General features: G+C 38.2%; 2 protein-coding genes across 5 annotated transcripts in view; one reads left to right on the top strand and one right to left on the bottom strand.

The window, feature by feature from the left end:
• Slc4a10 (solute carrier family 4, sodium bicarbonate transporter, member 10) overlaps positions 1-6,237 on the top strand; it is a 280,912-nt gene extending 274,675 nt beyond the window's left edge. For all 3 annotated transcript variants that reach the window (XM_005393324.2, XM_005393329.2, XM_005393323.2), the window contains one exon: positions 4,151-6,237. In XM_005393324.2, coding sequence (XP_005393381.1) covers positions 4,151-4,217 — 67 coding nt within the window. In that variant the 3' untranslated portion in view covers positions 4,218-6,237. The remainder of the gene's footprint in view (positions 1-4,150) is intronic.
• A 5,661-nt stretch (positions 6,238-11,898) lies between these two features.
• Dpp4 (dipeptidyl-peptidase 4) overlaps positions 11,899-23,644 on the bottom strand; it is a 77,415-nt gene continuing 65,669 nt past the window's right edge. For both annotated transcript variants that reach the window (XM_005393318.2, XM_005393319.2), the window contains exons 24-26: positions 15,274-15,346; positions 14,938-15,011; positions 11,899-13,416 (exon numbers count right to left, since the gene is read on the bottom strand). In XM_005393318.2, the coding sequence (XP_005393375.1) occupies positions 13,315-13,416; positions 14,938-15,011; positions 15,274-15,346 (249 nt within the window). In that variant the 3' untranslated portion in view covers positions 11,899-13,314. The remainder of the gene's footprint in view (positions 13,417-14,937; positions 15,012-15,273; positions 15,347-23,644) is intronic.

The raw sequence follows: 23,644 nt of genomic DNA, 5'->3' as shown, positions 1-23,644 counted from the left end.
CTTTCCTTCCTTCCTTCCTTCCTTCCTTCCTGGCTCTCTTCCTTCTTTTCTTCTCCCTCCTCTTCCTTCTCCTCCCTCCATCTCATTCTCCTTATCTCTTGTTCTCAACTCCAAAATTTACTCTAAAGGTAAAGACTTCTGGCAGATGTCTTTAAAACCTAGTTTCAAAACTACCATGTCTTTCTTTGCTTGGGTCAAGTAGCAATAATGTTTTATTCTAAAATATACTTTATGTTCCCTTCCCCAAAACTTTGCTACAGTCTGAGTCATCCTCACAATAATTTTGCATTTTTCTAGAGCTCTTAAAAGAAAATTAGAGTTATGAGAAGGGTGCTTTTTCAAGTATATTGAAATGTATGCTTATGAATCTTTTCATAGAAGAAATATGGCATTTCTCTGATTTTTTTTTAAAGTATGAAATCCAGGTCGATGTGTTCAAAGTAAAATACCTGGTATGGGAAATTGGTGGAGAACTTGAAACAGTCAACTTTGTAAATTGTTTTTCTTCCCGAATTATATATATCCACATTCTAAATGCTTCCCCTGTTTTTTCCAGTGGTAAATAATAAAGTCAAGTGATGGTCTTCACCAGAAATATTTAGTTGCTTAAAAAATATGAGTTTGGATTACTTTGGAAGTAGATTGACTGTAGTGAAAAATGTAACCTTTTATAGGTCAGTTTTAAATAGATCAGTCCTTTGTTCCTTATTCTTTGAATACATATTCCCAATGACTTGAGGTTCAGAATACTATAGAATGAAAGTTCACTCAGATTTCCTTTTTATGAGATGTAATCTCTGGCTTTCCCATGGGAAAAATATCCCTTGGCTTTGGTTAGTACCTCTTAGCTTCATAACAGTGAAACTCCAGCCAGAATGAATGTGACTTGTAGAAATACTACAACTATCAATACCAGTAAGAGCAACACTCTCCAAAAGCTACTGCCTTCTCTTGGTATCTGTTGAAGGCATTGAAATACAACCAGAAATTACAATACTTTGGTAGCTGTTGGAATATCCACTGGAAAACCAAACCAAAAATTAGACAAAACCCCCTGAAAACCGGGTTACCAGGCCCTGTGTCTCTCAGGACCTAAGCTGTCGCTGTTCTCTCAAGCCCTGTGCAACCTTTGGTCCATCCCTCTCAGTTGTTTTCCATCCTTCCCTTGCTATATAGGCCTCACAGAAACTTAGTTAACTTTTTTTAAAGTGGAGTTTAGAGTAGCAGTATATTTTCACAATGATTTCATTCACTTTTGTTGTCAGAAATCTTACCTAGTTTGACTGCAAGTAATACCTAAGGACTGATCCAAATTCTACATCTGTACGACGTCTGTTTTAGACCCAAGTTAACAGTGCTGTACATATATATGAAAAGCTCCTCTAAAGCTCACTGAATAGATTGGTGCCAAGTCTCACTATAAACCACATTAGTTCAGAACAGTGAACAACTACTATGTTTTATAAAACTGATCCCCAAGGTCAGCTTTTTTGGAAAGGTACTATCAAAGCTAGAAGAAGCAGCCTTAGTTTTGCTGTGCGATGGGCTCTGGGACCACCCTTCTTGCTCTTTCCTCCCTAGTCTACCCTGCACTCCCCACCACCTTCTATGCTAGATATTCTTCCTTTGCTCTGATTTGCTAGGCCTAGGCTCTCTCATGCCTGCTCAGTAAATACTGTTTGTAACAATTATCCTAGTGCCAATGAAAAGAAACAGCTTTGTAGATTTCTTAGAGGCAAGACAGCAGTGGGTCACTTTTTGCTCTCTCTTGAATTATTACTTCCTTGTATTTTAAATTAACACAGCAAGGAGAGTGCTGTCTATCTTGTATTCCTAGGTCTTTGCAGAGTGTCTGGCATGTAAAAGATGTGGAATATGTTTATTACAGTGACACATAATAGATATGTAATGTATTTTATTATGATAAAGCCTAAAATTTATGGGCATCTCAAAAAACATGAATGTAGCAAGGAGTCTACAAGGAGTCACACACTAAGAAGAACACTCAAAGTGGGAATATTTTTCATAAAATTCTCAAACTGGTTATAAAACTTCTGCTTATGAAATTCACTAAAATCTAACCCAATACTCAAACCGATAGTTATAACGAGGGAGGGAATCCTAGTCATTTAATCAGTTGTAGTTTTATAACAAAGAAAAAACCCCATGATAGCTAAAACAGATCAGGAGGAAGCTCACCTGTGGATCAAGTTGATATTCTGAGTATCTTTTTCTTTGCTGCTCAGTGACTAGCAGTGCATTAGAAATTCACTTGTTATCAAAAGGTTATGAAGCACTCTTGTATCCCAAAGGACTGTGCACATAGGAAATGCGCACCTGTAGAGATCAGTATGTCTCTGTCCCTCATGACCTCATATGGATGGGACTCGTTCCCATATCTTTCTAATGAAATAGTCTATTGAACTTGGGAAAAACAATGTCCAAATTATAGAGGACTTAGAGGACCATCTAATACAAAATTTAATTTACATATGAAGAAACTATGTATCAGAGAGATTAAATAACTAGTCCAAGCCCATACATCTCATTCTTGCTTCTGTGACCTGAACCCAGACTTTCCAACCCTTAGCCCTGGGTTCCCTGTCCTGCTCCCATTCTGTCATCTTGCATTGGCTTTGTTTGGAAGAAGAGACTAGGAGCCAGGTAAAGCCCAAAGAAAAGTTAATTTGGAAAGCAGGATAGCAGACACTTGTCATATAAAGGAACTTAAAGTAGAAGAAAGTGAGTCATACAGATAGGGGAGTTAAAAATACAGAGTTAAGGCTCTCAACACATCATGTGCACACTGTCATCTCTTCTCATGGAAGGAGAAAAGAAAAGGGAGAAATGTTACTTTGCTCTGACCTGTAAGGAGTATGTGCTGAGAAGTGTGGCAGGCACAAACCCGGGTGCCACAGACACTCGCTCACACCAGCTCTCTGCGCTGGCAGTGCGCCATACATGGCAGAAGCTCCGGCACTTCTTACCTGATGGTGCCGGGTAGTGGTGACAACTGAGAAGGGCTGTTTCTATCTTGAATTGGAGGAAAAACAATTTTAAAAACACACTGTTAGAATGTGTCTAAGTTATTGACCACTAAGAAAGCTATACAGGAGGCCCCATAGAAACAGGGTGTTTGATTATTGCTTGGAGAAGAATTATAAAACCAAGGATGTTTCTACCCTCAACTATTTCATAAGTTTGTATTAAGGTCTGAAGTTAATAGTAAAAATGTGTGTATTATTCCTGCCTCAGAGGCTGGCTGCGGGTTATGCTTTGTGTTACTCTTGTGTCAGGGAGGAAGGGCATGGAGAGGTCCCCATGTAGAGGGGCGGGGGGGGCTGGTGAGGATTCTACTCTGCTGGGAGCTCGCACTCTTGGAGTGAGCTTCGTGCACATGAGCACCTCAGTTTCCATTTTCCACAAAAGCTCCGGTGTAAGAGTAGGGAAAGAGTAGGAAAAAATTGAAAAAGTAGACAAAAATGGTAGAATCATACTACCAGCTTGACCCTTAGTAAAATTATTTGAGAGACTAAATGAAACAGAAGCCATTTGAGAATGAATTTATTCTACAGTGAGTGAGATGAAGATCATTCCTGGGCTTCACATGCTGAGGGTTTTCCTGAAGGGAAAACTCGGGTATCTGGGGAGCCAGATGTAGGGCAACACATTGCCAAGACCAGAGGTATGTCTGTGTCACTTGACCAAGACCGTCCTCAGCAGAGATCAAGAGCCAGTTCAAGCACAAAGGATGAGCCACTTGCAGCAGACCTCAGAGATATCTTCTGTGGCAGTTTGTTTGTATCGTTTACAATTGTTAGTGCTGTCTTATGATGGGGCATGACTGGCATTTTCAGCAATCATCTGTGATGCCTTTCCCAAAAGAGGACTAAGGCATTAATCTTGCATGCTTTTAGAACTATTTTTAAAATGCCTGATTTTTGTTCTTTAGTGCCTGCTTTTTAAATTTCCCCCTCTCTGCAATTCTTGGTTTCTATCTCATTGAATGCAGAGGATTTTAATTGTTGCTGTCTATCTGTGCTTTTTGGGCTCTTGTGTTGCTTTGGGATTGATGGGTTTTGTTTCTTAGCAAGCAAAATCTCCATGTAGCCAAACTGAGTCGCAAATTTCTTCTTTTTTCCTCCTATAGCACTGAAAGCCGAAAAGAGAAGAAAGCTGACTCAGGGAAAGGTGTTGACAGGGAGACTTGTCTATGACTTGATCTTCAATTTATTTTTTACATATATATGAGAAGAGTGTCATAATTATTAATAAAACTGCTTTGATCATGTATTGTAAATTCTGTCTCTCTTCCCAAATCTACCTTCACGATGTAAGTAGTGCAATACTTGTTTCATTTCTGTGTTTAACCTTCTCAACAGTGAGACACCCTTGTGAGCAGGTACAGTAGCTGATGTAAGAATCCATGTGTTCCTTGCTATACGTTAGACATTTGTAAACACTGGATTCTCATTGTGAGCTTTATGAGAGCAATAGCTTTCTTAAAGAGATAAGTCATAGTTACCTAGTTTATATTTTCCTACTTTAATATCATGAAGATGCCTGACAATTTCCTGCAGAAGAGTTTTGAAAGGTAGTCTTACTCCTTTTTATTTTTATAGCTTAGCATTTGTGACTTATTTCATAACACCCAAATCAAAAAATTACTTTGAAAGCTTTTTTTCATAATTGTATTTATGCATTTCCTTGATGTACTGATACATTTAATACTTAAGAATTTATATATAACTGAAGCTTAAAGTCCTTTGAAAACAATATAGACACTTGTTCACAATTTGTTAAAAAGAATCAGACACCAATGCAGAATCAAGCAATTTTTGCTTACAGTTCAAGTTATGACTACATGATCCAACTTTAGGCCTATATAAAATGCAGTAGAAAAACTTTATACATTTTATGGGATTTTCAGCTAAAATCTATCAGAATAGACTGTTAAAGTTCTCTCCCACTGACAATAGCTATTTTTCAAATAAACCCGGATTACCACATGGTAAATCATTGTTCCACTCTGTACAGTCCCTCTGCTGCTAATGGTCGTGCACTGTTTAATGCTGGTTCTCAATCATGGTATAATGTTAAACCAACAGGCCTCCAGTTGTAACTTTTTTGCAAAGATCTTTTCCACTTTTTAATTAAATGCATGTTGTGGAAAAACAATCTTTTAAATAGAAATTTCAGATTATGTTTGGGAAGGTTCTGTAGATATTTCGGTCCATATGAAGTAATCCATCTTTACTGAGTTTACGCAAGATGAAGGAAAGTTGAGGATTCTTGAGCACTACCAAAAGTGTAATATTTAATTGCATTTTAGATGAATGTGAAGTTAATAAAAACTAAATGTGATGGTAATTCAGAGTGGGACATTCTTGGCTCCTAAGAAAAATGGGCGGTCATCAACCTTATGGCACTCCAGTGTCCAGTGTTACAGTGATTCAGAGCCATGGGGCCTTTATAAACTACTACACACTCTGTGTATAAACGCACAGGAAAAGTGGGGAAAAATCTTTTTTGTAACTAAGCTAATGAGAGGGGGAAGACCAACAAAGCCTCCATTAGATTCAACATTTTATTACCTTTAGAAAAAAATGTGTCCTCATAATCCTTGATGGAATTATTTTTATGGAAAATGAGTTAAAGATTTATGGGAGGAAGAATTTGCAGTTAATAAAGTTTGTATTTATAAATACTGAAGAAAAATACAGAAATTTATGTTCCAAATATGTTGCCTTTGTGTATTTTATAATACTGATATTATACTGTAAACATTTCCATTGTTTTATGATTTTAGCTAGTCAGTTCCAAAAGCAATCCCTTAGTATTTTAATATATTAAGAACTGTTCTGTTAAAAATGATCATAGCGAATTAAAACCTTCATGTGATCAATGATTTGAACACACAATCATAGCCAATGAAATTCTGTATTTCTGAGTATTTTTATAGTCATTTTGTTCTTGTGTGAATTTTAATGCTATTCCTATGTTAATCCTAATATTTTGAAATCATATAAAATATAAAAATGTAGTGTTATATATGTATATGTATATTTACTTCTAATTATAGATTCCTGGTCAAAATTAAGGAATATCTTGAATGTAATTTATTGCAAAGTTTAAGTAATGTGTAAAAGTGACTAGGATATTGTGTTTTTCACAACTAAGAAATGTTATGTGGAAATAAATATTTATCCTAATATCCTTGCATATTTTAAATTATGACGCAATGTGTCTTGTCTTTGTTTTTCCTTCATATCAATCAGTAAATCAATGTAGAAAGTCTTGATTGTTCAGATATAATATTAAGTATGCCCACCATTGAGAAACCTTGGTGATCCAAAGATTCTAAGAGTATTTCAGCAATATATGCTTTGTGAGCAGAAAATAACATATTTCTTCATTCTTACAGAGAGCAATGTCCTGGGCTGAAATGGCATGGCTCTTTTGACTAGTCAAAAGTCCTAAAGTCAGTATGATTCCCCATCTTTAGAAAGCCTTAACTCCTGTTTTGAAAAGAAAACTACTGTGAAAAACGTGTCCCCTCCCTATTTGTTGTGAAGGTCAAGTGGCACCTTCATTCTTCTGCAGCCGTGTGGCAGTGTGTTGTGGAGGTAACTGCACTCAGAATGTTACCATACTGCTCATGGTCTCTTGACTAGTGAGTTTACTTTGTAATTGCTACTACTTCACCACATACAATATTGGGAAGTTTTTCCCACATATAACCTGAATGTCTCCTTGGTGTAATTTGGGCCTGTAATCTGATAACAACGCTCCAATGATAATTCCTATATCTTTAAGGATTTTCCCTGGGTCTTCCAAGTGTGGCTAATCTGTTTCCTAATTGTATTGATCCGCTCCTGTTTCTGTTTAGCCTTCGCCTGTTTAGTTCCAAGCACTTGACTGTTTTTCTATCATTATAAGCTTGCTCTCTTTTTCAGTATGTCCATCTCGTATATCCATGCAATGCAATGAACTGAGATTACAATAATTTGAAAGTTTTATGAAAATAATTTGGGTAATGTGATTAGTAAAAGGTGTATCTAAACATCTACTTTCAGAAGGTAGTTTTCAGTTAGTAATGGTCATCTTCTAGATACCTTAGTTTTTCCTGGCAGAAAGCTGCAGTTGACTGATACCACTGTCCTCCCTAATTTAGTGGTTTTTTGTTTGCTTGTTTGTTTTGTTTTGTCTTTGTACTGGGAATCAAACTCAGGACCTTGGGCTTGCCAGGCACCCAATTTAGTTTCTACTGGTGTATTGGGCACTATCATTTGTACTGGAACTATGAAAAGAGGACAGTGATCTTCACTTCTAAGGGCAGGGTGGATTGTAATATAATGTAATTTAATGTAATATAATTGTAATATAATGTGATTTGTACTGAGTTGGTGGTCTGGGTAAAACAGTAAGTAATTCAAGGGTGAGATATTGAGTAGGACAGAGTGAGAGGAAAACGTTACAGAAATATCATGTGAATTAGAATAGAAATGGGGGAAAATATACATCAGCAACTGCAAATGTTCTCAAAGCCACGTCATTCTTGAAATAAAGATAAGTTCAATCAATGTAAAATAATTGGCATCACCAGAGTCAGGCATAATTGATATATGCTATATTTTGAACTTAGCAAATAACCCAGTATAGTGGACTGTTAGTGGGGTGCAAGAGTTGTAAGAAAAGGTAGAAACACAAATTAGAGACATGATAAATGATATTAAATTCTATAAGGCATTTGAGTTTTATCCAGTAAGAGCTTTTAGTAATGGATATACCTGAACTTTTGAAAAGATTAAGTCTGGCAGTACAGTACAAAATATAGTGGAAAAAGAGTGGAATCATTTTCTTTGGGATTCTGATCCCAAGAAGACTCTCAGATAATCAAACAAAACTTCCTGTGAACAGTGTCTAAATTTCTATTAGTACTGAAACCAAGTAAGTTCCATGGGTGCTTAACAAGTGAGCCAAGATGCAATAGCTTTGTTATAATTCTTTTTATGTATTTACATAAGCACACTATACACCAGTTTAGTTATATGTGGAAAAATTTTTCCAAAAAAAATGGTCTAAACACAGTAAGACTGAGATTATTAAAGAAATCCAAGATCTGAATGTAGCACAAATTTTAGTCAATGGCTGCCTCATCAGTTGCAGAAGACGCATGGCATCCTACCCAGCTCATTCATTTTTTTCTGTGTCTTATTCTTTCTTTTTGGTGTGTTTGGAGTCATGTGCTTTAGTAATGTGACATATTTCTTCCATGTGTTCATAAGCTCTTCCAAGGTAGAGATGATATTTTACCCTTCCTTTGTAACTGTCCAGAGTTCTGTACTCTGCTGTTTACCCAGCCAGCAAAAGCTGTTGACAGAATACTAAGTGAAATATCCCAGAAAATGCTATTTGTTGGTTTGTTAAGAATGATTAAAGGTCCAAAGTGGGTTCTCACTGTTATGTCAGTAATAGTGCTTACTGAGCACCTTCACATGTCCAGAATCTGAGGGCATAAAAACCTAAAGCAAGAACCTGTGCAGTCTATGGATACATCAAGGTGGGAAACACAGCTAAATAACTATGAACAAGAGGAAAGAAAAACAAAAGTAGAGCACCAGGCATTGCATATATGTATATCATCTGAGCAGGGTGATAGTTCTCTGAGGTAGGGATGTTTATACTGTTTCAAATAAAGCACTAGAAACAAAAAGCCTAAATAACATTAAGTGTTTCCCACTGGTGAGTAGTGGCACTCATAACCTGACGCTGGGCTGTCCATCTGACCCTCGCTGCAGGGCAGTGTGTCTCTAGCAGGAGGTGAGACAGGACTGCTTTCCTGCTTACTCGGGTATGCATTCTGGCCCATAAAATCCACATCAGGTTAAGATGAATGATACTTTTGCTCAGTATGTTAAATTTTCTTTATCATTCATTTCTTTCTCATTAATATTAGAAGCCAAATCTATGCAATAACATGAAATCCTTCCTTTTTTTCTCATGACTCAGAGATTTGACTTTAAATAGAAGGAAATTAAAGTAGTACATTTGATAGTCGTAGTCCTCAGATTCCATATCTGTGGATTCAACTAATTGCAGAAAAAAACATTTGGGAAAAAAAGCATGTGGATGCAGCATTTACAGCATTTTTCTTGCATTATTCTCCTAAAATATAGCATTAAATAGCATTTACAATGTATTAGGTATTATAAGCAATCTGAAGTTGATTTAAAATATATAGGGGGATATACCTAGGTTATATGTAAATGCTATGCCATTTTATTTGAGTTTTCTTGGTTTTTGGTACCTATTTCTATAAGAGGATGTAGAACAAATCCCCTATGAATACCTAGAGATGGCTATAATTAAGAGGTTTTGTTGTTGAATAATCACACTTCTCACAATATTGACAGTTGTTTTTAGGTAATTTGACAAACTTGTAAAATTGGCTCAGATGGAAAGTTTGTGTAGAATAAGAACTGAGTTTACTAAAGTTTAAAGGATGTAAGTACCAAAAAAGTCAATTTCTCAGCAGCAGTAAGAAAGTTCTCTCTCTTATTACTAAATCAAATTCTTGGGATTAAATCTTAATATTGTCACAGAAAAGTGACCCACAGAAAGATCATAAATTCCTACTAAGCATAGCATGAGTCTTATTAATGCCATGCTCTGAGCTTTTCTTATTAAGTAGTGAGTGATGTTATACATTATACCACAACTTCTCTCTCATTCTCAATAATCTGTATCCCAGAGGTGTCCAGATCATATATTCTAGGCCACCGGAGATGTGTGCAAAAATATTTCTGGACCTGTATAGATAACTGACTGTCACAAAGTTTGCACAACAAAATTTTCTTACCTTATAAAAAAAGCTATGCTTGTTGTCTTAGTTTCTTTTCTCTCATTGCTGAGACAAAATACCCAACACCTAAAGTTAAGGAAGGAAAGGTTTATTTAGCTCACAGTATGTGAAGGTTTCAGTCCGTAATTGGCTGGCTCCCAGACAGGATGGCATGGCAGAGGGGCAGCAATTCATGGTGGTGGAAGATGCCAAAGCAACAAGAGAGGAGAGAAAGAGACAATCCTCCTTTGGTTCCTTATATACTATTCAGACTGCTGGGGTTAGGGAAGTGCCAATCCAATCAGTGGACTGATCCAGCAATCACTTACCTTTAATTCCAGCACTCATAATCCCAGCACTGCACTATAAATCAATCACACACTCTAGATTCAGCTGCCTCCTAAAAAGCCCTGTCTACAGGTACATGAAGATTTGGGGGGAAATCCAGACACAAATCTTAACACTTGTGTTTTGGTATGTTTTTCATTTAAAATTTATTGACTCTTAAATATTGTGCAAATCTAGTCCTATTATAAATCAGTGTTCTCACATCAACTTAAAGCAAAAGCGGCAAATGTCAAGAGGTGGAACTGATAGCCTGTGGATAAAAAAGAAAACAAAACATCCAGAATGACATACACCCTGATGTGATCATTGATCTTTATGCTGGTGCCTCTGAGTCACCAGGGATGTGTTGGATTATGTTCTGTGCCTGCTATTTAAGAAAGCATGAAGATATGTAAGTATTTTTAGCAAGGTGTCCAACAAAAATGTTTAAAAATAATTTTTAAAAATGATTTTCTGAAAATCTTGATAGAAGGCTGGGGATGCAGCTCAGTAATAAAGTACTCCCCTGGCACGTGCAAGGCCCTAGGTTGAATCCCCAGCATGGCCCAAGGTAAATAATAGAAAAAATTAAAATGTTAATGGAGACTTAAAAGTCTTGTATCAATTGTATCGAGATGTGAAGCATTTCTCCCTTTGATTATCATACATGACCCTGGTGGTGATACCTAACAGGTTGTTTTTGAAAGGAGTCATCGCCATCCACATGCCCACAGAGGCTGGAACTGTCATCAGAGGAAAAATCTACACCTCTCAGTGGTATGGTATTTCCTGTATGTTTCAAAATGACTGTCAGGTTAAGTTTATCTCCAATTTATCTATCAATTTCCTTGCCTCATTTTCCAATACGCTAATCTAAAACTATTACTGGATTTGTATATTTAATTTAAAACTATTACTGGATTTGTCCTCTGGGAGTCAAATAAAAAATATTTTGTATGTATTCACATCATTCCCATTTATAACCCACATTTCCTGAAAAATATGTGCTGTTCCAGAAAAAATATTTAGTATGTTTTAAAATGAAAGAATAATGAATTTATAATAATGTTACATAAATATTACACATAATTTGATTTTAATGCTAGTAATAAATATCCGAATGACTGTGCAATATGTGGTTTCAATTAAGATAAAAGGCTACTTTTTATATAATTTGCTAGTATGACTATTAATGCTGTCCAAGATGCAAATATATATTATTGTTGCTCCATGAAGAAAACTGAAAAGATAAGTCCAACTACTCACAGTGACTGAGCTATATTAAGAATTACAATTATAATAAGAAGCCCACGGGTTTGAACATTAGTTTATGGTTCAAATGGATGAGTAGGACTTGAGAGTTTGTGAAGGTGAAATGACTCAATGGCGCACTCTGAAAATATAGCTGAAGCTGGTTTTCACAGTGCTCTGTCTATTCTCACGTTCTTGTGGATGACTCAATATGTTGAATTGATAGAATTTTTCCATTTCTTCCATTTTTAGATTTTCGTGCTCTAGCTCACTGCTTGTGATGACTTTGTGTAGCAAATGTCCTAAAGCAGAGTTTAAATTCATAAAATTAATTTTTTAAAATGAGCATATTTTGCAAATAATTGAAACAAAAATCATATGTTCTCAGTATTAGACATTACTAGGTCAAATTCAGCATCTGAAATCAATGCTTTCATTATTATAGTTATGTCAACCAAAAATAATTGACCAAACACTTAAATGATTAACTTGCCTTTTATTTCAACTTCTACTGAGCCATCAGAAATACCAAGATGTTATTGTTGGCATTATTTGTTCTTACAGTGCAAACCTCATCAAATTGCCTTGAATAAAATTTTATTAAAGTTCATTTTATTAAAGTTCATTTATTAATAAAAATTAAAGTTCATTTTTCAAAAGCTGTATGTATTTATAACATAAATTTTATACATATTAGATGGAGTCCTTATGAACTTCTCAACACATTTTTATGTATCTAATTTTTTTAAGTGCTGAGCGCTCCATGTTTACCAGGTAGTTGGGGATTACTAACAATAAACAAGTGCTTTTCTGAACAAATGTGTCCACACTTCAGTGTGGTTTAGGTCTGATTAAAGACACAACTCATTACCTCTGCAAAATGAAGGCACATTTATTAAATGACCAGGAGAAATCCCATGATATGTAAATGGGAATAATAATATACAGCATACTAGTTTGTCTTTTTATTAAAAAAATGAATCCAAGAAAGCTTGAAGTATTTTTTAAGATGCTCAAAGAAATGCAATAAAAATTGATTGAAGAATTCCTTCAAGTTAGAATTTGCGATACAAATATTTTCACCTTTTAACAGGGCTAGCTGATGTGTTCACATCTTAGTTCCAAGCTTCATCTTTTCACTAGAAAACATCACTATTTTTAAAAGCACATTTACAATGCTTTCCCATCACCCTCGCTGTGTTTTTGTAGCACCTATAGCCATAACTGGCACCTGGGGGCCTTACATTGCTGGCAGTTTCCTTCGCATTTCTTTGGAGTCTATTCAACTGCTGCGGTTTTACTTAGAAGTCAGTGCTTTGCATATATGATTTCCTGAGACTGTTTGAATAGTCTTTCTCAGAAAACTGTGCCAGTCTGGCTGTGAACAGCTCTTCTCTGAAGGGAGCTGACAGTAGCCTGGTTGGGTTGGTGTGCTTGGACTGGGGTTCCTATCCATGCCCTGCCACCTCCTCTCCTTTTTTCCTCTTTTCTTGTCCCTGCCCTAGTGACATCATTGCCCATATCTTGTCGTCTCTTTAAAGAAGAGAACAAGATTTGGACTAGTCTAGTTGCAAAAATTAAAATGCTGCCTAGGGAACCTATGCAAAGCTCTCAGAAAAATAATTTATATTTGTTGTTTCAGAAGCTGCCATGGAAATGATTTTAAATGATAAATAAAAGCAGAGCGAATAATCCAGATTTCTGTAAAGTAATAATTTGTTGTGAAGACAGAAGTCTCTACTTATGATTTTAAGTGTGGAATTTGAGGACAAAGGTGACCTTAAGTTTCTTGATTTGAGAATCTTTTTAAGATCATCTTAGCAGAGCAGCTTTGAAATAAGGAGAACAAAAATGTTTTTTTAATAAGCGGTATGGCTTGCTGTTTTGAGGTGCTAATGTAAAGAAAAGCATTGTTTTATGAAATGGCTCATGTGAGTATATATATGCTGGTGAGCTGTGCTGCTAGCAATTCCATGGTCTTCATCGGTATACCACTAGAGAGAGAAAGAAAAAGGTCAGAATTAGGAAATCAGCTGTGCTTTTAAAAAATTCACATGCTCTCTCACAGTATACACTGAATAAAACAAGGTATTTTAATTCCTGAAATAGTTTAGAAATTGAAACGTGATTAAAGAAACTATCTGATTTTCCCCAGCGCTTTTACAAAGCATGTTGTTTTGTCCTGCAGAAGTCTCTAATAACCTTTTACAGGTGCTGAGAAAATCCACTGTACATTTAGCTTTACTCACTAGTTCTTTAAGTATATATGTAAATTGTAATTAAAGCACATAAGTCCACCTTCAAATTTGACTCACAGGACACTTAGGACCACACCATGTATAAAGGGTCAAGTTTCTCTACACTTTAATAAGATAAGCTACATTAAAATAAATACATTTTAAAAGCCACTTTTTCTGAGACTATTTCACTAAGAAACTGGAAAAACCTGTTTAAATATTGCAACATATATTTAGCATAAGTAAAGGCAAAAGTCAAATGTGTTATTTGTAAACATATTTTACACTAGAATTTTAAAAATCTATGTCTGACATTTATGAAGGTATTCACGAGCAGAGGCAAAAATAAAGTGTATACCTTACTAAATAATTGGGAAGACGTTGGTAGGCAAACATATATTAATGGAGACAAGTTAAATTTCAAAAATTGTCTAAAATATTATGTATTTTTGCTTTTAATAGTGGAAAAACAAATTTAATCTCTTACAAGAATCTAGCCCAAAATATGTGAGTTTTTCTCTGTATTAAATAACTGTCTCATTCCAATGTAATTGGCACCATTTGAACTGAGCACAGAGAAAATCATGTGTGTAAGAGCAGGGAAAAGCAGGCTATTCTAAAATGACAAGAAAGCTGCACTTTATACTAAGATATTCTGTACGATGCACATATATAAACAACACACATATATTTTTTAATCTAAAAATTTCTGAAAAAGAAAACAGATTTGACTAAATAGCCATAAATATTCTCTGTGGAGGAAACAAATCATTGCTATAGCTATTTCTGACGTTGTTAAACAAACTTAATTGCCTGTTGCCTGTAGTGGTTCAGCAAACGATAACATGGCAATTGTATAAAAATGAAGTGTGCTGATTATTAATATCTCACTGTTGTTGGAGTGGCTAGTCATGTACACTAGACAGAAATGGATTTTCATGTTGAGCCGAGCTATTATCATACTGGTTTCACTTTAGAATCACTCTGCTACATTTACTGCACAAGTGACTACTTCTGAATCAAAATAGGGAGACTGAACAAGCACACAAGTAGGAGACCAATGTTTTGACAATCCAAGGACATGCAATATTGTTCTTCCCAACCTCAAACTTGCTAATATTATTGAACATTATGTTTGGAAGACTCAAGGATAGCACTTCTCCAACAAGTTCCTTACGTCCCTGTCTTCTGGGACTTCCTATAGGAACAGGCAGCCCTTAAAGAAGAAACTAGACTCCATCAGACACTTTGTTCCCATTGCACAAAGTTTTGCTGTACCATTGCCTGGAAATCCACTCCCGCATCCACCAGCGCTTTGGAGATCTGAGCTGACTGCTGAAAGTGAACGTTATCTGCAGGGAGAGAAATGAAACAAGTAGCTAATAACCTCTTCATTTTTCTGATACCAGAGGGTGGGAAAGGCACAAGAAGAAAGGGACTGTTTGAAGTTCTAGGACTTAGCATCCCATCTAGCCCAAGACAAGTGAGTTGTGGAAAGCAACACTGTTTTATTGAAGTAAATGTAACAGTCTTGCCCCTCATGCTTTTGTTTTGTCAGTAGTGAAATTGCAAACCTGTCTGTGATACTAAAAAGTCTAATTAACTGAAACTCACCATCTGCTGTTCCATGAATAAGGAGGTACTCAACTTGTTTAAAATTTTCAGCTCTGCTCATGACTGTTGAATTCTGGAATTGGGAAAAAGAATGTCATTATTCAAAAAAGGATCTGCCATAAACTGATTTTTCACTTCAGTTTACAAAATAAAATGTTTTCAGCTGGGGCCCCCTTTGATACAAAATATAGCAAACCGATATTCAAGCAAATGCTGTCTCCATGCATGGCAGAATGCACAGCATGCCCTGTGCCTGGGAGACAAGACTGGAAGGGGAGGGTGCCACATCTTCCCTGCGCACATAGGAAGAGGGCACCTGCCACCCAGGCTGCATGCAAACCCCCTTGAGCCCCAGATCCCAGATTGGCTGTGTCCTATGCATTAGCACAGGGCAGAGCCTCATATTAGCAATGTACGTTCCATGGGCTTCTGTTGCAGTTCAGCCAAAAAGTGTATTACCATGGCAACCATGTGTCACATGGTGCCATACATGCTACATTTCAAAGAGCCTGTATAGCATTTGCAACTAGACATGCTCTGCAATATGTCATGTGAACTTTGGTCCACATTGCTAAATTCTGAATGAAGAGCAAATATTACCTCTTTGAGAACAGATGTTTAAAACCTCGGCAAGTGTAACATATGAGAGAGAAAAGGGGTGAAAAAGATCAAGGGTGGCCTTAGAAAAATCAGTGAGTTCTTATTGGCTATGGTATCCTGCATATTGGAAAAAATACTGCTATTAGATAAAGTCATTATCAAAACCACCAGGGAAACAGGATAAAAATTGAAAGGTCAGATTTTTAAAGATAGGTTCATGGCCTGAGTCAGAAAATCTGGAGTGGGGCAGAGATTTTGAGTAAAGAAGACTTTGTAATCATAGAAGTAGGTATCTGGTTTGAATGTGAGGCAGTTCACAAAGTTGGGATGAAGGTTAAAATGCCAGGTAGAGAGGAGACCGGGAGGTAGAGAGGAGACCGGGAGGTAGAGAGGGGACCCGGAGGTAGAGAGGAGACCGGGAGGTAGAGAGGAGACCGGGAGGTAGAGAGGGGACCGGGAGGTAGAGAGGAGACTGGGAGGTAGAGAGGGGACCCGGAGGTAGAGAGGAGACTGGGAGGAAGGTAGAGAGGGGACCGGGAGGTAGTAAGCTCAAGTCCACTTTGATTGTCCTATAGTGGGATGGGCAGAAGAACAGGCAAGGTCCTTTCTTTATAACAGCAGGCTGGTCCTGTGGCATGTTGATAAAATTTAATGAGAGCCAAGGCTTGTATTTTACAGATATCTTTTGATGGGAGTCCTGCTCAGAGTACTAGAATTCTGGTATCAAGTTCAGTATCAGTGAGCTGTGGAACTGGAGCCGTGTGGCACTTTGAGCCTTAATTTCTATGAAATGGGAATGAGAATGACTCCTCTCCGTCCCTCCCATAAACAGGAATCAAGAGACAGGGGAAAGTATTTTTTAAGGTTAAATTGTTGATAGTGATGAAAGACTTCCATGACAACCTTTCTGGAAAAAGACACTCTGCCCACAACTTTCTGCCCAAAATGTTTCAAATGACTGAGGCTTCCATCTTGATTCAAATTGAGAATTAATTTGTGAACTTTCAGAATAAATATTTATGAGTCATTAAAAGTTGTACTTAAATTTTGTTTTCTTTTTAAGCAACTTTTCATCTGATGAGATGTTTCAGATAAGCCTATCTGTGTATGATCCATCCATCATCCATCTATCTGTCCACCCACCCATCACATTACCTAATTCATCCAACCACCCATTTATTTTCTCACCTAGTCAATAAATATTTATTTGGATCTCAGTACACAATAACATCATAAGGAAGGGGATTTGTCTATATTGTTCATTAATCTTAACACAGTGCTAACATTTATCAATGAAATGACTAAATTAAATTATTAAGCATTTTTACTGTTTGTGATATTTGGTCCTAGTCTTGTAGAGGCAAGTGGAAATAGCTAAGGTGAAGAATAAAATATTCTCATTCAGAAATGTAATGAAATGTGTTTGGTCCGCTTTCAATTCACATTACCATGCCACTAGTAATACCAACAATTACTGAACATTTCTCTGTGCCTGCCTCTGTGTTCTGCATCATGAAAGAATTATAAAAGCATGCTTCATCTAACCTTCATGAAACAGGTCTATACCCACCCTACTCTATAATGGAAATAATGAGATTTGGAAGGTAAGTAATTTGTACCAGGATCCATCTGTGTGTTAGAGCTGGACAAAATCTGACAGCAAAACCCCTCTTCTTACATGTACGTTGCACTTCATTTCTTCTAAAATTCCAAGGTGTTGAGGATATGTCTCCCAGAAAAGGAACTGTATGTAATAAAATGTTAATACCCCGTGATAGGAGGTTCTCTGGCTCCTGGATAGGTATCCTGCCTTGTCACACTAAGTAACTGGGAGAGGGATGGGTCTAAAGAGCCTTGAGAATTTGGGGAGGCATGTGTTCTGGCTGTGCAGGTGAAGTGTAGCCTCAGGTAGCAATAGAATTCCGAACAATTTTCTGCTCTGCAGAGAGGGAAGGGTTAAAATAAATCTCCCTAAATGATACTATTGTGCACTATTCAAAGCAAGAGATAGCAGTGGCCAAGGCTTCAAGATTGACAGTGAGCATTAATATTCCGAGTTGCAGAATCAGGAGCCCCTTTAGAAACCTCTGTAGTGATCTTTTCTGCTTGCCACGCTCCTTTCACCTTGCTCCTCTCTGAGTGAAATCTAGCTCTGTGCTCACAGAAGACACTGAGCGTTAACACCCAGACCTGACCCAGATACACAACTGTCACCTTGCCTCACCTCCAGCAACCTCAAGGCCCTGCCTGCCTTGCCAGCATGAACGGCAAAAGCTGCTCCTCAACTTCCCCGTGCCATGAAACTGAGAAATGTCATTGAAACATAGAGTAATAGTTAGAAGACATATAAATACTCAGGACAGTTAGCAAGGAATGTGATAGCTACTGGAGTTTGGACCAAAACAGTTTCTGGCTGCCTTTTTTTTTCTTAAATGGAGTGAATACAGGCTGAAAGAAGACAATTTTTATAAACAAGTAAAACCCTGAGCCTAAGATAAATGTTGTGATGTACACACTGTAGCTGTGATGAACTAGACATGGTGAGAAATGCAACATACTGAGAAAAAGACGAAAACTGTGATAAAAGTGTCATGATGCAAATTGTTTTACATTAACAATATTACACTACAAAGAAAGAAAGACAAATACTTTAATGCAGCAAGAGAAAAATAAAACAAAAGCTCTCCCTGCAACTGCAAGATAAGTGTGCCATTCCAAATGCGCAGTCCCCCTGTTTACCAGGAGAAGCCTCTGCAGGGACCTTTCTGTGACAGGGAGGCAGGCAGCTTGGAGACACACCCACTTTCAGGCAGGAAAACTTCCCCCCCCAGGAAAGTGCAGCTATGTCACTCTCCCTCCAGAACCACTGACTGATCACCCCCTACTAAAGTGTGCTCCTGCCTTCTCCATTACGTCTTTGCTGTCCACTGAATGGCACACGTTAAGTTGTGAAGATAACATACAAAACCAGGGAAATAAATGCATGTATTCATTTAAGATATGATTAGTGATTGGGGAAAACTAATTGTGCTATTTTAACCTATGCAAATAGGATTACCCCCTTTGCCTATCAATGCAAACAGAAATAAAAAAGGAAACGGATGACTAAGTTAGAAGCTGAATAGTCTATCACCAACCTCTAAAAAGGAAGCTCAGAGTGATAAATGGGCAAGGATGCAATGGTGGTGCAGTTGGCACTCTCCTGAGGCTAGAAACTTCCGGAGAACCCTGCTGCCAGCAACAGCCTGGCAAAGAGAAGTAGGAAGGATTGGTCCAGTGGCAGTGCCGACTCCACAGCATCTCTGTGAGGAGCTTTTCCTTCAATCCCCAAGAAGAACCATCTGTAGCTGCGAGTTGGATCATGCTGGTTCCTCAGTTACCTTCCAACAAATAAATCTTTGTATTTTTGAAATAAAAGAGCTGATAAGAGTAGGGAAGTACTGTGAGAAACAGAAGTTGTACAATTTTTAAGCTACCCCTTGTGCCATCTAGGAACCATGAGAACAGTTTGCTTCCTGAAGATAATGATGGTGACAGCTGCCATGTTCTGAGCAGTTACTGCATGGTGGGCACAGGTGATCATTTCCTAATGATCATTTCCTAAATGATCAGGGGATCATCTTCCCAACCCCTTGGGGGAGGTCTGATTATTCCCATCATCCAGATGATAAAACTGAGGATTGGAGAGGTATAAGTGACATCCTGAAGCTCATATTCAGGTAGGTGGAAGAAACACTGGGAATGTAGGTCTTCCTAATGCCAAAGCCTATGTCCATCACCATCACATTCTGGTGTGCCTTGACATCACAGCCAGACAATTCATCACTGTGCCCACTCTCTTACAGAAAGAGAGAGCAGCTCTGGATCTAACGGACACAAACCCAGCAATTCAGTAAAATATTACTTTCAGTTTACTGGCTTACGGATGAATTCTATTTTGCAGTCCATGCCACATAAATAATATTAAATGATGCCACTTTGGGAGGCATCATTAATTCCATGACAGAGGCCACAGAAAATGTTTAAGAAAAAATGTCTCCCACCCACTGCATCAGATGTGGTCCTTGTTTATGTCTATCAACAACAGCACCCGTGTGGTGCCAAGGAAAGAGCTCCCATCAGCCCCAGACAGGGGGCTCTACCTCAGGCCTCACAGGCAACACTGGCTTCTTTAAAGATCACACAGCAGTCAACATTTTATCAGCACTCCACAAACAAGTTAAGGTTTGGCTTAAATCTGAAGGTCTCTCTCCCTTTGGCATATTCTGGGATAATAGAACAAATGTCAAATCAGTACAAGATGGCATATTTACAAAATTGCACCCTGTTTTGCATAACCTAACGATGCAGCAGTTCTTAAGGATTGAACATTTCAAATCTGCTAGCAGAAGACTGCCAAATCTATGACTGTTTCATACCCTTGCCAAAAGCCTATCAAATTCTGAGCAAAATGCAAAATAAATCTCCTCTACAAGTTAAATCAGCCCTTCTGTGTGTTCCAGGCTGCCCTCTTCTCTTGGCAGCAAGGCTCAGAACTGGGCCGCGCTTCTCTTGCCCTTGATCTCGCACTTCCCTCTGTATTCACAAACGCCTTTTCTCCTGTCTTACGTCCTGCCTTATTGGTCACTATTTGACTGGCTCTTCCCACCACGCTTCTGTTCTCCCTCGGATCACTGAACCTGCCTCACAAATTCCCAGAAAGTCACTCTGCCTGCTACTCACCCATCTCCTCTGGTGCTCGGCTTCTCCCCTCTGCACAACCTGCGGAGGGCATCTCTGCTTCTCCTGCTAGTCTTCCCCCTTCTTCTGCTACTGGGTACAGACAGTGCCCCTCCTTCCCTCACCCTCAGCATTATATTTTACTTAATATTCTTATGCCTCAGTTTCCATGTCAGTAAGATGAAGATAAATAGAATATTATCTTAGAAGATCTGATGGGAGAACTGAAATTGATAGTCCATATAAAGATCTCAGAATAATGTCCAGCCATGGAGGCATGTAATAAATGAATGTAACACAATAAATGAAATGAGTGAAACCCTTACTCTTGCCCTTCCTCTCCCTACATGCTCCAACAGAGAATGTGTGAGATTCCACAGTAGCAATTTGTAAACTATTTGTCTGTTTCATGCACAGCGGTCTCTTTGTCATGTTCAGGTTTTATTACCTCTACCATCCCCATCTCAGATTTTTCCACACATAAGGAATAAATTTCAGAACAATTAAAACACCGGGCACCTTAAGTGAGTCTACGGTGTGCTAATATTTTTCAAAAGTTTGACCAGAGAATATGATTGACCATTTGAGAGATCATTCATTAGTGGTAGTCAGGAACCCACTCATGTACGTGTAGATATTCTTGCTGTTTGTTTACTGATTACCAATGGTTCTGAAGGTCACCACACTGGATATCTCATTCCTTTGCTCAAATCTGTCGCCACTACTGCTTGCAATGGATACAGACCGACTGTAAAACAGACATGTCCATAGAGCTTTACCTCTCATTAGCGCAGATTTGTTCACTGCCCTCCACTTTGCCTATTTAGAGTATCTGGGGAAACCTTTTGGAGTTTTAGGGTGATGAACACCTTCTTGCCTCTTTGACTTCCTTGTATCCTTTAAAAGAGCTCCTGCCTTGTCACTTGGAGTAGGTAGGTGATGCTCTTCTAAAAGAGTGTTCTGAGTCACTGCTGGTGTCACTGCGTTGGTTTAAGCCTTAACCCAAGATCTGTGAGTCTATGTGGCAGCTTTAAAAGAATAGGGAAGGGTCCCCTCTGGCTGGCTGCAGCCCCAGAGACTCACACCTCAGCAGTGCCATCAGAGTGGCTTTCAGCAGGGCACAAAACTCTACACATGCATGGCATTGCTGCCTGGTGCATTCACCTACACAAATGGCTTCTCTAATTCCCTCTCCTCAATACAGTAGGACCTGCATTTCACACAGTATGTTCCTCTGGGTGATGTGGTTTCTCTCAATTCTTCCAAATCTAGGTGATTAATGATCTAATAATGAATCCTTTTCTCATTTGAGTTTTATTTAAAAATTGTATTCTCTTCTAAAGACTACAATTCTAGGAACTGTATTTCTTTTAAACTGACAACATGGACAAAGGTCAAGGCTATATTCATTGCTTACTTTGGGTATTCCTAATCCTAAGTGTATTGAAAACCATTACTGGTCCATATGAAATGGAAACCATTTTGAAAATATTTCCTACTTCTGACCCACAGAAGTGCGCAGGGTGGTGAAAGCCTCCAAGGAACTGTCTTCTTTGTCTTTTCAAGGAGGGAAAGAAGAAGAGAGAGGAGGAGGGAGGGAGGGAGAAAGATAGAGAGAGGACAGATAGAGGCAGAGACAGGGAGAAAAGCAACCTGGGAAAGAAAAGTAAAAGATGGGGTCCAGAGGGGCAGCTGGGGCCTTGGAGGAAAATAGAATCTTTGAATGTATTCTTGCCAGAGACAAAAGCACAGGCTCATTTAAAAAACAAAGGAGGGCAGCTTTATTCTAAAGCCTGCTGTGCACCAAAAATAGGCACTTAGATTCAGTTCTCCACATAGATGCAGTTCTCCAGGATCCCAGGAAGCAACTAACCACGGTGGAGACAATCTTGTTAATACATCAGCCTCGCTTTCTTCTGCCCACCTTAACTATCACGCTCTCAGATAATTCCTCTGAGTAACACATTGGGAACCTTTAGCTCCGTGGTACTGGCAGTTTTAATGTGTCCATTGCCAGCAGTGAATTCTGTGCCAAGAAAACCCGACTCCTGGCGTGGAAGGATTAAACAGTCCTCGGGTTCCATCTGTGCAGTGAAGTGAAAGAGTGACTTTGTGCACCCAGTGTGCGTGTGTTGCCATTGGCAGTAGGAAGTGACTTCTATTTACACGACTACCTCACGTGGCGAGCACCTAAGGGGAGAGATGAAAATGGCCGCTGCTGTGGGACAGAGCTGGGGAAGAGGGGGGTTGGTGTGGGAAAGAAGAGCCTATAGAAAAGGCGAGAAAGATATAGACTGAAATGACAGATTCAAACTAATTATCCTATACAATTCTAGAACGAGGGCTGGTTAAGGTGAAATAAGCTGTGAGTCTATGTTCTCTGAGGAGGTAAGGCGAGTGCCACAGACTTTCTTAATCTCAGGGTTTGAACTTGACCTTGTGCTTCAGGGTTTAATGGCTCTGAAAATGGGGTTTTAATTTTTTTATTTATTTTTATTTTATCTTTTCAGTACTGGGGATTGAGCCCAGGGCCTTACACTTGCCAAGGAACTACTGTATCACTGATCTACATCCCCAGTCCTTTTTATTTTTTTATTATGAGACAGGGCCTCACTAAACGGTCTAGCTTGGCCACAAACTTGTGGTCCTCCTGCCTCATCCTCCAGAGTACTTGATTAACAGTATGTGCCACTCCACCACAGCAAGGTTTTAAAATGAAAATTTGGACTTATCATTCATCATACTCCGGACAAGAAGGTAGGATCCTGGGAAGTAAACCTCTGATGTTTCAGAATGGCTGAGAAAACCCTCTGGCAATCAAATGTAAGTAGTCTGGTTGGAACACTATTAATAAGATCTAAACTGCAAAGTGGGACAAAGTGATGCAGAAATAAAACCTGTAGTACAATGTTTCTGTTCAAAAGTTTGTCTGTTGAATCAGGAAATGTTCTAAGGTCATGCTCCCTACAAAGGAATCTAAGGAATATAATGTTGAAGAAACTTTTGAATACCTAACAGCACTGCCCAGGGAAAAATTCGATACAAAATAACT

The sequence above is a fragment of the Chinchilla lanigera genome, unplaced genomic scaffold (genome assembly GCF_000276665.1).
Source record: "Chinchilla lanigera isolate Chin_1 unplaced genomic scaffold, ChiLan1.0 scaffold00048, whole genome shotgun sequence".
Lineage (NCBI taxonomy): Eukaryota > Metazoa > Chordata > Mammalia > Rodentia > Chinchillidae > Chinchilla > Chinchilla lanigera.
The sequence above is the reverse complement of the archived record's forward strand: the minus strand, read 5'-3'. Positions and strand labels throughout refer to the sequence as shown.